The sequence below is a fragment of the Nyctereutes procyonoides genome, unplaced genomic scaffold, assembly GCF_905146905.1.
Source record: "Nyctereutes procyonoides isolate TBG_1078 unplaced genomic scaffold, NYPRO_anot_genome, whole genome shotgun sequence".
In the NCBI taxonomy this organism is placed as follows: Eukaryota; Metazoa; Chordata; class Mammalia; order Carnivora; family Canidae; genus Nyctereutes; species Nyctereutes procyonoides.
The window spans coordinates 50,581,095-50,598,521 of record NW_026575043.1 but is presented as its reverse complement, the minus strand read 5'-3'; the positions used below and the strand labels follow the sequence as shown (position 1 = coordinate 50,598,521).

Here is a 17,427-nt window from a genome sequence, read left to right as displayed (position 1 = left end):
CTCATGAATAAATAAATTAAATATTTAAAAAAAAGGATTTTATTTATTTATTTATTTATTTATTTATTTATTTATTTATTTATTTATTTATTTGACACAGAGAGAGTGTGTGTGCACAAGCAGGAGGAGCAGAAAAGGGAGAAGCAGGCTTCCTGCTAAGCAGGGAGCCTCATGTGGGGCTCCACCCCAGGACCCTGAGATCATGAGCTGAGCCGAAGGCAGCCAATTTACTGACTGAGCTACCCAGGCACCCTATTTATTTATTTTAAAGAGAAAGCATGCACAAGCCCGAGGGTGTTGGGGGCAGATAGAGTAAGAATCCTGAAGCTGACTCCCTGCTGAGCAAGGAGCCTGGGCTGGATCCCAGGACCCTGAGATCATGACCTAAGCTGAAATCAAGAGTCAGCCACTTAACTGACTGAGCCATCTGATATTTTAAAAAGAAATTTGTATTGAATAATTATAGATTCTCATGCAATTATTGAAATAATATAAAGATCCCTTCTACACTTTGCCCAGTGTTCCCCAATGGTAATAGATGGCAAAACTCTAATATCATACCATGGCCAGTATATTGACATTGATATAATCCACTGCTGTTATTCAGATTTCCCCAGTTTTACTTGTGCCTGGAGTTTGTATATGTGTGCATATGTTAACTTCTGTACAATTTAATCATCTGTGTAGGTTCATGTATCCATCACCACTGTAAAGATACTGATTACGTGGTATGGATAGACCATAATTTGTTAAATCATTCACTCATCAAAGAACATCTGGGTCATTTCCAGTTTGGGGCCAGGGAAAATAAAACTGCTATAAGCATTCATGTCCAGGCCTTTGTGTGAGCATAAGTTTTCGTTTTTCTGGGATAAATGCCCAGGAATGCAATTATTGGGTCATATGATAGTTGTAGATCTAGTTTTTTAAGAATCTACCAAACTGTTTCCGGAGTGGCTATACCATTTTGCATTCCCACAAGCAGTAGATGAGTGATCTCAGCTTCTCTGCATCTTCTCCAGCATTTGGTGTTATCACTATTTTTTTAAATTACAGCCATTCTAATAGATATGTAGTTGTGGTTTTAATTTGCTTTTGCGTAATAGAGAATGATGTTTCCCGTTTTTACATACGCTATTTGTATGTCTTCATTTGTGAATCGATTTATTTTTGTAAATAAAGTTTTATTGAAACACACTCATCTGTGTATGCATCATCTGTGTCTCATTTTATTTTATTTTTTTTAAATTTTTTATTTATTTATGATAGGCACACAGTGAGAGAGAGAGGCAGAGACACAGGCAGAGTGAGAAGCAGGCTCCATACACCAGAAGCCCGACGTGGGACTCGATCCCGGGTCTCCAGGATCGGCCCTGGGCCAAAGGCAGGCGCCAAACCGCTGATCCCATTTTAACAGCAGAATTGAGCGTGTGTGACAGAAGCTGTATGACCTGTGAACCTAGAATATTTACTAATTTGCCTTTTATAAAAAAATTTTGCCAATCTCTTAGACAAATTATGATTTATTCCTTGTGGTTGGGTACAAAATATTCAAGCAAAATCAGGACTTTAGGAGGCCACCTGGGTGGCTCAGTGGTTGATCATCTGCCTTTGGCTCAGGGCATGATCCCGGGGTCCTGGGATCGAGTCCTGCATCAGGCTCCCCACAGGGAGCCTGCTTCTCCCTCTGCCTATGTTTCTGCCTCTCTCTCTGAATAAATAAATAAAATCTTTAAAAAAACAGGACTTTATTGGCAAGGAAGGAGGAGGAAATGATAGTATCTGCTGCACTAGAGAAAATCTCCCATTAGTGCTCAAAGATGTTCATTGCAGCATTGTTCAAAATAAGCAAAATTTAGAAGCAACAAAAATAACTCCAAAAGGAAAGTGGATAAATGAAATGTGATATATTCATACTATAGAATACTTATATGCATTATTTTAAAAACATTATGTCCAGTATCCCTCTCAACACTTAGGAAATTCCAAGGATTTTTGGGAGCTGTGAGGTAGGAACCATGGAGGAAGACTAAATATATATTAGAAATATATTTTGATAATCTGAATGACCAAATACATATTATTTTTATAAATCACAATATCAGAGTCATTGTGTTGTAATTCTTTTTATACATTGTTGGATTTGGTTGCTAACATTTTGTTGAGGACTTTTTTCTCTGTGTTCATGAGAGACATTAGTCTATGGTTTTCTTTTCTGGTAATGACTTTGGTTTTGTTATGGTTTTGTCCTCATAGAAAGATTTAAAAAATATTCCCTCTGCTTCTATCCTCTGAAATAGATTGGAGAGAATTGGTATGATTTATTCCTCAAAGGTATAGTAGAATTCACCAGAGAACCCATCTGGGCTTGGTGCTTTCTGTCCTGGAAGGCTATTAATAATTGATTCAATTTCTTTAATAGACACAAACCTACTCAGATAATCTATTTCTTCCTGTGTGAGTTTTGCCAGATGGTACCTTTCAAGGAATTGGCCCATCTCATTTATTAAATTTGTGGTCCTGAAGTTGTTCACAATAGTCCTTTAGATGTCCATGAGACCTGGGCACCTGGGTGGTTCAGTCCATTAAGTATCTGCCTTCAGCTCAAGTCATGATCCCAGGGTCCTGGGATTGAGCCCCACATCAGGCTCCCTGCTCAGCAGGAAGCTTGCTTCTCCTCCCCCCTGCTGGTGCTCTTTCTCTCTTAAGTAAATAAAAAAATTTTTTTTAAGAATTTCTCCTTAAAAAAAAATGTGAGATCTATAACGATATCCCCTCTTTTATGTTTAGTATTAGTAATTTATATTCCTTTTTCTTAGTTTGACTGGCTAGAGGTTTATTAATTTACTGATCTTTTCAAAGCATCAGCGTTTGTTATCATTGATGTTTGTCTATCAATTCTCTGTTTTCTTTTTTTTTTAAGATTTTATTTATTTATTCATGAGAATGACACAGAGAGAGAGGCAGAGACGTAAGCAGAAGGAGAAGCAGGCTCCATGCAGGGAGCCTGACATGGGACTCGATCCCAGGACGGTGAGATCACACTCTGAGCCAAAGGCAGGCACCCAACCGCTGAGCCACCCAGGCGTCCTGATTCTGTTTTCTTTTTTTTTTTTTTTAAAGCTGTTTTTTTTTTTTTAATTTTTATCTATTTATGATAGTCACACAGATAGAGAGAGAAGCAGAGACACAGGCAGAGGGAGAAGCAGGCTCCATGCACCGGGAGCCCGACGTGGGATTCGATCCCGGGTCTCCAGGATCACGCCCTGGGCCAAAGGCAGGCGCTAAACCGCTGCGCCACCCAGGGATCCCAGCCTGATTCTGTTTTCAATTTCACTGATTTCTGTTCTCTTATTATGTCTTTCTTCTGCTTACTCTGAATTTAATTTGCTCTTCTTTTTCTAGTTTCCTAAGGTAGAAACTTAGATTATGATTTTATCTTCCTTTCTTTTTTTTTTAAGATTTTATTTATTTATTCATAATAGACACAGAGAGAGGCGGAGACATCAGTAGAAGGAGAAGCAGGCTCCCTGTGGGGAGCCCTATATGGGACTTGATCCCAGGACCCCAGGATCATGACCTGAGCGGAAGGCAGATGCTCAACCACTTAGGCATCCAGGCACCCTCTTTCTTTCTAACATATGCATTTGATGCTATTAATTTTCCTCTAAACACTGTTTTCCCTGCATTCCACAAACTTTGATAGGTTGTGTTTTTATTTAGTTCAAAATATTTTAAGATTTTCTCTTGAGATTTCTTCTTCATGCGTTGTTTAGAAGTGTATTTAATCTTCATGTATTTGGGGATTTCCTGATTATCTTTCTGTTATTGATTTCATAGTAATTCCCCTTGATTTTAATTCCACTGTGGCCTGAAAACAGACATTGTATGATTTCTACTTTTTAAAACTTTGAAGGTGTATGTTATGACCCAGAATATCATCTATCTTGGTGGATCTTCCAGGTAAGGTTAAGAAGGATGTGTATTCTGCTGTTGTTGGATGAAGTCTACAAATGTCATTTACCTCCAGCTGATTGACAGTGTTGTTGAGTTTGACTATGTCCTTACTGATTTTATGCCTGCTGATCTGTCCATTTCTAATAGAGGGATGTTGAAGTCTCCAACTATGGTAGTGGATTCATCTATGTCTTCTTGCAATTCTACATTTTTTTTTTTTTGCCACATAGTTTTAGGCTTTCAAATACAAGGCATATACAAGTTAAGGATTGTTACCTTCTTGGAGAATTGACCTCTTTATCATTATGTAATGCCCTCTGTATCCCTGATACCTTTTTTTTGCTCTGAAGTCTGCTCTGTCTGAAATTAATATAGCTACTCCTGCTATATAGTGGTACTAACATGGTATATTTTTCTCCATTTACTCTTGGAGAGGAAGATTTACTTTTAATCTAGATGTGTCTCTATTTTAACGTGGGCTTCTTATAGACAACATAGAGTTAGGTATTGTTTTTTAATCCATTCAGACAATTTGTCTTTTAATTGGTGCATTTGGACCATTGATATTCAAAGCAATTATTGATATACTTGGATTTTTTTTAAAAGATTTTGTTTATTTATTCATGAGAGACACAGAGAAAGAGGCAGAGACATAGGCAGAGGGGGAAGCAGGCTTCCAGGGGGGAGCCCGAAGAAGGACTCCTTCCTAAAACCCCAGGATCATGACCTGAGGTGAAGGCAAACGCTTAACCACTGAGCCACCCAGGTGCCTCTCTGTTACAGTTTTTTATCTCTAGCATTTCTTTTTGGTTCTTTCTTAAGAGTTCCATCTCTCTGCTTACATTGCCCATCTGTCCTTGCATGCTGTCTACTTTACCCATGAGAGCTTTCAGCATATTAATCATTGTTGTTTTAAATGTCTGGTCAGATAATTCCAACATCTCTGCTGTTTCTGGTTTTGGTGCTCGCTCCATCTCTTCAAATTGTATGTGTGTGTGTTTTCCATTTAGAACGCTTTTCAATTTCTTCTTGATGGCTTGATATACCATATTAGGTTAAAGGAACTGTTATAAATAGAGCTTTAGTAATATGGTGTGAGGTGTGGGGAGGCAGAAGCATTCCACAGTCCCATGATTAGGTCTGTGTTTAAGTAAGCCTATACCTCTATAATGTGAATTTCATGTTTCTCAGTTTTTTCTCTCCCCTAGGGGGGGACAAGATGGCCAGAATGGGCTGGAATTCCTTTTTCCATGTGGAAGGCTGGAACTAATGGGATTTGGGCATTTCCCTTCCCCCAGATGAGTTAGGCTCTGATAATACTCTAGCAGGTTAAGCTCTGGTTAATAGTTTCTCTTGAGTGCAGGTCTTATTAAGAAGAACAGAGTATTCTGGTGTATTTCAGAATGATTCTTTTCTCCTTTCTTTGCTAGAAACAAGAGAATACTTCTTCCCCCTATATCTATTGTGAGACCTTGATCAAGCTCCTAGGGGAAAAGCTCCAAAAAGTGTGGGCCCCTTCTGTCTGTGACTAGGTCCAGAAGGAGCTTTTAACTCTCAGACTCCGTCCACCGGAGTCTCCAGCAATTTGTCAATTATAGCTCAGGCTTTCCTACCATGGCCTTGGTTTCCACCTGTGAGTCCACTTGGGCAAGCTAGGACTCCCTGTATTCACCTGTTTCCACTCTTAGGGGCAGTGGTTTTCTCTGTCTTTACTTGTGTTACAGATCCAAGAAGAGTTGATGGTTCTTCATTCAGTTTTCAACTTGTTGTTAGGACAGAGTGGAGCCTTCCAAGCTCCCTACATGCGGAAGTGAAAGTCAACCTAAAAGTCCTAAGTAATACAGAACCTAACTCAGTCTGAAGAAGGAAGAAGGAAAGGAAGGTTTCTTCGAGAAAGTGTCCTCTAAAACAAAACTTGGCAGGGGTTAGGTAGGTGTAGGCAAGAGGGGGGTGAGAGTTTTAGGGGATGAGAGAGCTTGACGGAGGGGAAAGCTGGAAGGGTTTGAGATGATTAGAGATTGAAGGGGGAAAGTGTTCAGAGACCAGGCTGCAGAGGTGAGCTAGAGCCAGATTGCAGTCTGAAGGTCTTACATGGCACTGACCTTGGAGAAATCTCGGGAAGACAGACATTAGAATTCACAACAATGACGCATCTCCAAAGAACTCTGGCACATTATAGATGTTTCTGACTTCATCCCCACGACAGCTCCTGAGAAGTCCATCTGCAAAGTGCTTTGAGGAAATCCTGAGTGGCTTAGGGCACTTTGCTGCTATTAAGTGCTCATATAAATTGTAACTTATTGGCTCAAATGTTTGATTTCCTATTTTTCTTTCCATTTGTGTGTCACCTGTAATTAGAGTTCCAAAGTGCTCAGAGTGATTTTTCTATTAAAATGAAAAGGAGAGGAGACTCTTTAGCAGATTGAAAAGTAGAATAGACCAGGCAACTTCTTCTATCTCCTATATGAGCACTTGGGTTGAGATTTATGAGACTTACAATGACATCTCTCACTTCCTTCTTATAGGAGTGAATTTATCTTTCTCTCTGCTACTCTGTGTGTGCGTGTGGTTGTAAATATCTTTACTTGTAGCCTCATCAGTAACACAAATATTTATTTATTAAAAGACTTTATTTTATTCATGAGAGAGACAGAGAGAGGCAGAGACACAGGCAGAGGGAGAAGGAGGCTCCATGCAGGGAGCCTGATGTGGGACTCCTCTCTTAGCTCCATCATTCATGGATCCAGTTGTTTATCCATTCATTCAGCCACGGAACCAACAATTATCGAGCACATTTTAGGAATCAGGCTCTGTGCTAGGGGCTGAGAACACAAGGATGAACAAGGTAGACATGGTTGCCACTGTCAGGGAGCCTACATTCTCATAGGAGAGATACACAAACAAATAATAATTTACCCATTAAGGTAAGGGTCAATTCCCTTGTAATTCCATTTTCTATGGAATTGGAATTGTGACAGGCTTCTTTCACTCAGCATGTTTTGGAGGTTCACCCGTGTTGTAGCATTTATTAGCACTCTGTTCCTTTTTATGGTGGAATAATATTTCATTGTATATATAGATCGCATTTCATTTATCCATTCACCCATTGATGGACATTTAGGCTGTTTCCACCCTTTGGTGATTGTGAATATGCTGCTATGAACATTCATTACAGGTTTTTGTGTAGACATGTTTTCAATTCTCTGGGATTACTTAAGTAAATAAAACTTTAAAAAATAATGTTGGGGAACTTCTTTCATTGGACGAGTCGGGGTCAAAGTCAAGCTAAGAACAAGAATATCTTGGGGCACCTCACTGGCTCAGTAGGTGAAGCATGCAGCTCTTGATCTCAGGTTGTGGGTTTGAGCCCCATGTTGGGTGTAGAGATTACTTACAAATAAAATCTTTAAAAAAAAAAAAAAGAACAATATCTTCATGTGCACCCAGAGTGTGGTGCACCACTCCAGAAATACTCAGGCTTGTCATACCATGTTGCTTTTTAAGCGAGCAGGCAAAGAAACTAGCTCTTGGAGTCTCAGAGTCTAAGCTGGAGTGAGAACACCCATCTTGTGGACTAACGTCATCACCTCCTCCTAGTATGCCTGAGATGGCTGAGCAAAGCATCTCTGATGAGCATTGGGCTGGAGCTGAAGTTTCAAGGGAAATGAAAGGGACCCGAGGACAGAACTTGCTTCTTCTCTGAGAAAAGGTAAAATTTCAGAGGGATGGGTTTTGGGACCAGGCTGGGAGATTAAAGGGATAGGTTGGAGGGGGCTTCAATAAAAGCAGGAGGAGATTGAGATGAGAGAGAGAGAGATATGGAGAGTGGTGTCCATATGGGACAACTTCCTTTTGAATGACTAAGTCTGTAGCTGGCAGCTGACACTGAATCCCGTCTGTTGCAGCATTTTTTTTTAAAGGAATTATTGATGGGGGAATTCTCAAGAACGAGCAAATTGTTTCTTGCTACAGATAGCTTTTCTTTTTTTAAAGACCAAAGTTTTATTTTTTCCCTCAGAGAATTTTATATCTTGTTGATTATGAAGGCATAAAATAGCAATAAAGAGCAATAACACCCATAGTGATACATCAGGGTCATGTTGATATTCAAAATGACTATATATCATTCTGATGTTTTTGTTGATGTGTCTAAACAATATACTTTGAAATGATCATCATTTCCTTGTATTACTTTTCATATTCATCTCCTGGTGTTCCTCACACATTAACGATCCCAAATGAGGTGTTAAGTCTGCCATTCCATTCACAAGAGCTAAGGAGGTATCTTAATGTAAGTTGAAGGAAGTTTTGTCCTACTTCATGGATTGTTCAAGAATGAACAACTGTTGGGTTTGTAGTTTACCGAATGCAACTTACACTTTTAACAAAAACTTTTATTCTTTAAAAAAGAATTTGTTGCTAATAAGTAAAAAATCAAGATATTTATTTTCAGATGATCTGGATTAAGATCCGACAGGTGGGTGGAGCAGAGTATTGTCTAGATGGGCATCCACACTGCAGCTCGGGACAGTATACACCTGGCTCATGTGTCTCATTTCTGTTTCCTGGAGTTATCTGTAGGCATTTGAGTCTGTGATCACTGAAGGCTTTGTGCAGTAGGCTGAATAATGGCCCCCAAAGATATCCAGATCCTAATCCCTGGAACCTGTGAGTGTTACCTTAGATGGCAAAAAAAAAAAAAAAAAAAAAGAAAGCAAGCAAGCAAGCAAGCTTTTGCAGATGTGTCTAAATTAAGGCTCTTGAGGAGGAGGGGGATCCTGGGTTATCCAGGTGTGCCTTAGGTAACCATGGGTATCCTTATAAAAGAGAGGCAGAGGGGGACCTGAACCCAGGGATAGAACGTAGGCAGTGACTGGAGTAAAATACTACACTGCTGGCTTGGAAGGTGGAGGCAGGACCCACAAGCCTAGGAACATAGCTCTAGAAGCTGGAGCAAGCAGGAAACTTGCTTCAGGAGTCTCTTCTGGAGGAAGTGTGATCCTGCCAACACCTTGGTTTCAGCATGGTGAAACTGCTTTTGGACTTCTGGCCTCTAGAGCTGTAAGAGAGTAATTGTGTGTTATTTTAAACCCCTTAACATGTCACTGCAGGAATAGGAACTTGATCCACCTTCTTGTACCTGAGAACAAACAAATTAATAACATCTGCTCTTGTCTCTCGCCCTCTCTACTTTTCTAAGACTTACCCTGACCCAGAGGTAAAGAAGTCCTTGCACCTAGGTGGTCCAGTGACCGGCCTGAGGAGGGTGAATGAGACAGGAGGTACTTGGGGGAAAGATGGCGGCCACTTTTCAGACATCCTTCTGGGGCTCTGGTAGACCTGAGCTTGGGTTTTGTGGGGGATACACAATACGTCAGCAACGGGCAACAGAAGACTGATGGTATGGACACCTGAATTTCCAGCATCTCTTTCCTGTGATAGCCTTGTAAATGTTTCAGTTTGTCCCAGTATCCCACCCTGCCTCTTCTGTTTTGGGGAACTTTGCCTCCCCATTTCATGTAGTCCTGGAAACTGAGCCTATTACAACCCCTCTATCCCAACCACTCTTCAAGGAATCAGGCCATCTTTTTTTTTTTTAAGGTTTTATCGAGAGAGAGAGAGAGAGAGAGAGAGAGAGAGAGAGAGAGAGAGAGAGAGAGGCAGAGACACAGGCAGAGGGAGAAGCAGGCTCTATGCAGGGAGCCTGACACGGGACTCCATCCCGGGTCTCCAGGATCACGCCCTGGGCTGTAGGCGGCGCTAAACCGCTGCGCCACCAGGGCTGCCCAGGAATCAGGCCATCTTGATGATTCTCTGGGGGTACTGGTTCTCAAACTGGACTGTGCATCAGGAGCACCGTTAGGGGTTATTAAAACACATGTTGTTGGGGTTACACCCCCAAAGTCTGACCCTGTAGCATGGGCTGAGAATCTGTGTTCCTAACAAATGCCCAGGTGATGTTGGTCAAAGGGTCACACTGAGAAGCCCTGCCTGGGAATCTGAGTCCTAGAAGATCCAAGACAGGTGGTGACATCATCCAAAACAGATGGTGACATCATCCGAAACAGACGGTTCGTGACTTCCTATCATGAAATCCCTGAATCTGATCTGATTCTGGGCATTCTGAGGATCTGGTTATTTTTCTTTTAAACTGTGTGAGCCATTCTGGTTCAATTGATTCTTACTTAAACTAGCAAGACTTGCAACCAAAGAATTTTAATGGATGGAACTTGCAAGGAACACGTGACACAGAAAAAAAGGTGGGTCTCATGGAACACCAGACTTAGAGCATATTTTGAATGTAATCTCTATCAGCCGACTTACTAATATGGATCCTAGCCAGCATTTACTGAATGCCTACTGTGTGCCCTTCAGGTGCTAGGAGTTTTATAAACCTCTATCAGCCTTACAACCCTTCTGAAGGAAAGATCTTTAATTTTTTTTTCACTTGAGGAAATGGAGGCCCAGGAATTTACTATTAGAAAGATAAAATCAACATAGTTAATGGTACGCAATATTGAATAGAGAACAGTATCTTCCTTCTTCTTGGTATATTCCCCCCCCTCCCTTTTTTAACCCCTACTTTCTCTGGGTGATGAATGGCCCCATTAGCCTGCCTGCATTACCCTTGTAAAAATTCTCTTAAAAGGACCAGAGGAAACAAGGATTTATTTTTTGAACATCCTAATCAGGTGTGTTAAAAATTGTTTTGTCTTAAATATTAGGTGTTCTGTAAACTCCAGAGCCATCAGAAAAGCCATGTTTGGACTTAGACTCACAAATAGATAAAACAAATCTAACCTTTGGAATTCCATTTGGAAAATATCTAGTATGAAGTGGAATGTAAGCTAAAGGTTCTGAGGAAAACTCCCTGTTTTTATTATGAAAGGAATACTTATTGGACTCCTGTTAAGCCCCACATCACATCCTCTTGACTCACCTCTTACTTTGTCATTGCTGTGGTAATTGGCTTTGTGCATGGGCAATCAGACAGTCCCTCCTGTTAGCTGCATAGAGTAGTTCTTGCTTTTTGCCTCAGGGCACCTCTGCTTCCCTGGTGTGGGACATAAGTAACAACTCAGTTAAACTCAGTTTGGAAGTAGGAGATTATGAAAAACTTTTAAGCTTTCTCTAATGGAGGATGGGTAAGTGAATAAAGTCTGTCTTTCATTTCTGATCCCTTGGGAGGACAATCTGGTGGTGACTTCAAGGCTGCCTGAAAGGTCTCCGTTGGATGGAGTGTAACTTGCTCACAGCAGGACCAACTCAAGATGGTCTTTGGATTAGCTGTCCCTCCTACCCGTTTGCTCTTCTCTTGGCACCCCACTTCTATTCTCCAAAAAAACGAGTACAAATAACTAGCTACCTGCCAGCCCAGGTCTCAGTCTCTGCTTTCTGGAGGAACCTGGGCTAGGTTAACATTCACTGTAGAAAATCAGTAGTCTTTTTGTTTTATATCTGTATATTCTAACCCATAATCTGGCCCCCTCTAGAGAGCTTTTCTGCATATGCACTTTAAAAAAAAATTACTGACCTCATACCGTACATTGATGTATATCCTGGCTTTCTCTCGCTAAGTCATGTGATGATGTGATTAAATTTTTCCATGTAATATTTAATAGCTACACAATATTTCACGGATTGTCTTTAAAAAATTATTACAGAGCAGTTACTATGTCCCAGGCACTGTCTTGAGCACTAAAGACCTAGCAAATGGACAAACAGATCGGGTCTCAGCTCTCCTGGAGCTGATGTTCTAGTTAGGATCTTTCTTATATTCTAACGGGGCAAACTTTTTTTTTTTTTTTTAAACCACTGGCCTGCTGTCAGTTATTTAGATTGCTTCTGATGTTCAGTATTATAAAACAAAATTTTGGTGGTATTCCTTGAATTCATCCTCTCGTTTCTTCTCTTAGGGTAACTTCCTAGAGCTGGAATTGCTGGAAGAAAAGAGGAGGGTAAATGAGGGTGTTGCTGGGATCCCCAACGAGATTTGTCTGTCTGATTCTGGGGCCCAGGCTGTTGATAACCATGCTGTTAATGTCCCCGTGCTGAAAAATCATGGTAACTGAGGTAACCAAGTGGTTCCTAGCTGGCTTAGGCATATAGGCTGTATGATTATATAAGATCAGGCCTGGAGTGGGGAAAAAAGAAAATCCTGGGTCTGCACATTACCAGCTGTGTGCTTTTTTTTGGGGGGGGGGAAAGCTCAGTTTCTTTATCTGTAAAGTGGGGACAAAACTTATGATCTGAAGGGGTTGTTAGTAAATACTTACTGAAGGCCTACTAATCTCCAGACTCCAAGTTAAGAATGGATAATCCAGTAGGAAAGGGGAGAGATTAACAAGCAATTACATGAATCTAAATCTACAAACTGCGTTCTGTGCAAGAGAAGTATGGGCTGCTACAGGGATAAACAACCAGGTGACCTCACTTGAGGGAGATGAATCGAGGTATGAGCTGAGCCAGGAAAGAAGTGGAGTTCACGAGGTCAAGGGAGGGGGGCGGGGATTCCCAGAGGAGGGAATGGCAGGTGCAAAGCATCTGGAAGATGGAATACGACTGCGTGCCACTTTTCCCATCTCCCTTGTGGCTCCTTCTGGAAAGGTCTTCTCAGATCTTCCCACGGTTGGTTTTTCTCCTCGTTTAGCTCACAGGCCATCTCGGGAGTTCCCGGACCCCCCGCCCCCCAAAGCGAAGCCCTCATCCCCACCGCTTCTGCCCTTACCAACAGCTGCCAATGGTTCGAGCCTTCGGGTTCATTCCGTGGAACGTCTCCCCCCCCCCCCCGCCCCGCGTGAATGGAAACCCCAAGAAGGGAGGGCTAAGCCCCCAGCGCCCAGCATCTAGCAGGTGCTCGACGCGTCGACCAGAAACGGGCTCGGGCAGGGCGTGCACGACGAGGGCGGGCGGCGGGAAAGCGGAGGGGGGTGGGGGGGTGGGGGGGGTCGGGGTCCCGGCGCGCGGTCAGGCGGAGGACGCGGCCCCGGGCGCCCCGAGCCACCTGCGCCGGGGGGACGGCCCGAGGGGCGCGCCGGGGGCGGGGCCGCCCACCCGGAACCCGAGTGCGGCGGCGCCGCGCGTTTCCGGCCGCGGCGGACACTTCCCGCGGAGGGACTGTCCCGTGGCAGCCGGGCCCGGAGCGGCGGCGATGGACGACCACAGCCTGGACGAGTTCCGCCGGCGCTGGCAGGAGGAGCTGGCGCAGGCCCAGGCGCTCCGGAAGCGGCGGCGGCCGCGGCGGCCCGAGGTGGCCGCGGGGCGTGGCGAGCAGCCGTCGGGGTACCTGGCGCTGGCCCAGGGCCTCCTGGAGGGGGCGGGGCGGCCCCCCGCGCCGCGGGCGACCCGGGCCGAGAGGCAGGACGCGGCGAGCCGCTCCCGCTCCCCGCCGGCCCGCGAGGAGCAACTGGTGGACCAGCTCATCCGCGACCTGGTGAGTGAGTGGCTGCCGCCCCCGCCCCCGCCCCCGCCCGGCTCGGATCCCTGCCCCGCGAGTCGGAAAGTAACCGTGTGCCGCCCTGTGTCTCCGGCCAGGCACGGAGCATCCCTGCAAGTGGCGGGCCCCAGCCCGGGGTGACCTTGTTCCCGCGTCCTGGGCAGCGTCCGTAGACGTTCTTAGGATGCCACAGCTGGGTTCGGGGAGCTGCTGCTGGAGCCTGGCGGGCACAAGTTGAGGATGCTCCCGAACGTCCGACAGCGCGGGGACAGCGCTCAGAAACCGTTATCCAACCCCACGTGCCCGTATCCGTTTGAGAAATCCCGCTCTTGGGCTCTTTTAACAAGGGTTGCCTTTAGGGAGGAGGCCTCCGGACCAGGATAGAAAGCGATTTTTTTTGAAATTTTTTATTTATTTATGATAGTCACAGAGAGAGAGAGAGAGGCAGAGACACAGGCGGAGGGAGAAGCAGGCTCCATGCACCGGGAGCCCGACGTGGGACTCGATCCCGGGTCTCCAGGATCGCGCCCTGGGCCAAAGGCAGGCGCCAAACCGCTGCGCCACCCAGGGATCCCCCTAGAAAGCGATTTTAACTTCATTTGCATAAAGTTTGTACCACTCAGTCCCCCCCCCCCCCCGCAACTGCACATGCATTCAGAAACAAAGCAGGGAAGGCGAAGTTCTTTGGGCACTATCCTTAGCATGGAGGTTCTTGAGAATTTGGAGGCGCACCCTCCCCCCAAAACCCGCCCCCTTAGCAAAGTTGGCACAGTCAGGATCATCAAAACACGTCCATGGTTAAGGGTTCAGACGATACAGCAGGTTTGGTTTTGTTTTTTAAAGACTAGTCATTCATGAAACACAGGCAGAGACACAGGCGGAGGGAGAAGCAGGCTCCTTGTGGGAAGCCCGATGCAGGACTCGATCCCAGGACCCCGGGACCACGACCTGAGCCAAAGGCAGATGCTCAACCACTGAGCCACCCAGGCTTCCCAGTACAGCAGGTTTTAATGGTTCAATGTATTTTAGAGATGGAGGGAGCAGAGGGAGAGTGCATCTTTAAGGACACTCCCTGCTAAGCTTGGATGCAGGTGCTGAGCTAGAGCTCATGACCCTGAGATCATGATCTGAGCCAAAGTCAGAAGTCCAGAGTCAGCTGCCTTAATGGCTGAGCCACCGAGGAGCCCCTGGGTCAATTTAAATTAGGCTTATAGAAAAGGCTTCTACGGCTTCCCAGTTCAGAGTAATTCTGTAATTGGCAAGTTGTTTCTAGAAGTAATGACTTACTTAACGTGTAGTTTTCCTCGAGTGATATTAACAGTGATAGGAGTTTCCACCAAGTTCTGGTCCTGTGCTCCCCTATCTCTCTAGGGCTAGAACCTTTTTGTGTTGTGTGTATTATAAACTCATTTAATGTGATAATTTTTATATGTATGAAAATTCATGGTGGCTTCTTGTCTGCTTCTGTAAAACGTGGGTCATCGCTGAGGCAGTTTGGTTTTGTTTTTTTAAAGACTTTATTTACATCTGGCAGATGTAAAAAATCTTTCATTGCCTTGGGAAGATGGTTTAGCACGGATAAGTTGGTCAGGCCAGTCCAGATCTATGCAGAAATTACTCCCATGGAAGCAGATTTGTAGGCTAAGGCAAGAGCAGCTCATGGCAGTAGAGAGAAACAAGAAAGTGGATTGTTAGGACAAAGGCACACTTGGGGCCTCACAGCTAAAATCCAACCTGCTGAATGTGGCAGTGTCTTCAGGCTTCACAGCAATCCTGGGGAATCCATATTGTAAATCCCCTTTTATGAATAAGGATATTCAGAAAGGTTTTCTGTAACCATCCCAGGGATGCCTAGCTGAAAAGTTCCGGGGGGGGGGGAGGGGTTGAATTTGGATCCAGGTCTGCTAGACTGTAAATTTCACCAGGTAGTAATTTGACAAACTTGACTTGGTGTAAAAATCCCCTTAGGCCTTAATAAAAGGTTCTGGTGTGTCTCTGGATCTGCTTAATCAAAATCTCGAGGAAGCTCCTAGAAATGTGCTGGTTGGGATGTCCAGCAAATTTGAGACCTTGTTCTTTGCTGTACAGCTTCCTTTGGATTACTGCCTTGATTCTTCGAGGCTTTCTGGCCCTAATACTCCTGAGGGATAGGCATTGAGACTAAAAGTAGCAGAGCCCTAAATGAAGTATTCTAGAAAAGGAAAGGACCTGCCTACTGTAGGATCCAAGGGGCACATTGGAATTAGAGAAAACCTCCCCTGCATGCCCATGCCTACCACAGTAGGTACTGCTGGGCTCTGCATCCTAACAGCATCAACCTTAAGGACACTTTTTTTTTTTTTAAGTACTTCACCATCATCAACATGGCTATAAATAAAATTTCTCTCCATCTCCTTGGTGTACCGCCTTAAGGGTTTAAAGACCTTATCTTCTTCTTTTCTCCCAACAACTCTCTCCAGTGGCTATTAGGCCCATTTGACAGATGAGCAGTAAGAAAAGTAATTGATTTTTAGGGGCAGTCAACCAACCTAGTATCCTAAATGTGAGAAAAGATGGTAACCTTTAGAGAAAAGACTTGGATCCCCATGTCCCAGATTGTAAGCCCCAGAGCCCGGAGGTCAGGCAGATCCTGCAAATGAGTGAGGTAGCCCAGGAGTGGCTCATTCTGTCCTTTTTCCCAGTTCATCACATGTTTTGTTGTATATCTTTCCAGATTCCAGCCATACATCTGTAATGCTTCAACTCATGTTTATCCTTTATTTTATTTTTTATTTTTTTTTAAGATTTTATTTATTTATGAGAGACACAGAGGAGAGAGAGAGAGGCAGAGACACAGGCAGAGGGAGAAGCAGGCTCCACGCCGGGAGCCCAACGTGGGACTCGATCCCAGGACTCCAGGATCACACCCTGGGCCAAAGGCAGGCGCTAAACCACTGAGCCACCCAAGGATCCCCTCATGGTTATCCTTTAAAAAATTTTTTTTAAAGTACTCTTCACCCAATTTGGGGCTTGAACTCACAACCCGGAGATTGAGTTGCGTGCTCTACTGACTGAGCCAACTGGGCTCCCCATGATACCTGCTATTCTTTTTTATCATGTTAAATATTAAATATGACAGAGAGTGTAGACATTGCCTTCATGATATCCTTAAAAAAATACTTAACCTTTCTTTTTTTTTGAAAACTAGCCCTCTTTGTCTTGTTTTTATACTTCTAAAAGTTTCTTTAAATCAAGCCCTGTTAATATGAATAATAGGGAAAGGGAATATAAGGGAAGGGAGAAGAAATGTGTGGGAAATATCAGAAAGGGAGACAGAACATAAAGACTTCTAACTCTGGGAAATGAACTAGGGGTGGTGGAGGGGGAGGAGGGCGGGGGGTGGGGGTGAATGGGTGACGGGCACTGAGGGGGACACTTGACGGGATGAGCACTGGGTGTTATTCTGTATGTTGGTAAATTGAACACCAATAAAAATTAATTTATTAAAAAAATAAATCAAGCCCTGTTTGATCATAAATGTCCAAATGTGGTGAATTTTCACAAGTGTACAAATCCATGTAAATAGCATCCAGTTTTCAGAACAGCATTATTAGCTTGTCAGAACCCCCATGTGTTCTCACCTGACTTCTAACACCTTATTTTCATTTTCTGTTTTTGAACTATAAGTAGAATCATTCAGCATGTGCTTGCTGTGTCTGGGTTCTAGCACATAGCATTATGTGTGAAATTCATCCTTATGAATATGTCACGTTTTATTCTGTTGATGGACATTCTTGATAACTAGTTTAACAGCTGATTTGAGACCATTGGGAGTAGTGCAGTGAATGCTTTTTATGTCTTTTGGAACCTGTGTACTCATTTTTCTTGGGTATATAGCTAATTGTGAAATTGCTGGGTCATATAGGTCTGCAGATGTTCAGCTTTAGTAAATACCAACAAACAATTCTCCAAGGTGGTTATAATGGCTTTCCTACATGATACAGTATTTCACTTTCTTCTTGCCATAAATATAACAACATCTAACTGAGATGACA

The 17,427-nt window shown here is 43.7% G+C and overlaps 1 protein-coding gene and 1 long non-coding RNA gene across 2 annotated transcripts in view; one reads left to right on the top strand and one right to left on the bottom strand.

Annotated features, from left to right (window-relative positions):
• Positions 1–6,623: 6,623 nt before the first annotated feature.
• LOC129507510 (uncharacterized) lies at positions 6,624–12,734 on the bottom strand. Its single transcript, XR_008664020.1, has 3 exons — positions 12,686–12,734; positions 10,898–11,011; positions 6,624–6,779 (listed from the first exon to the last, which is right to left on the bottom strand). It is a non-coding gene; the product is annotated as an uncharacterized LOC129507510 (long non-coding RNA).
• A 350-nt stretch (positions 12,735–13,084) lies between these two features.
• FBXW8 (F-box and WD repeat domain containing 8) overlaps positions 13,085–17,427 on the top strand; it is a 121,088-nt gene continuing 116,745 nt past the window's right edge. The window contains exon 1 of the mRNA XM_055322967.1: positions 13,085–13,390. Coding sequence (XP_055178942.1) covers positions 13,109–13,390 — 282 coding nt within the window. The 5' untranslated portion in view covers positions 13,085–13,108. The remainder of the gene's footprint in view (positions 13,391–17,427) is intronic.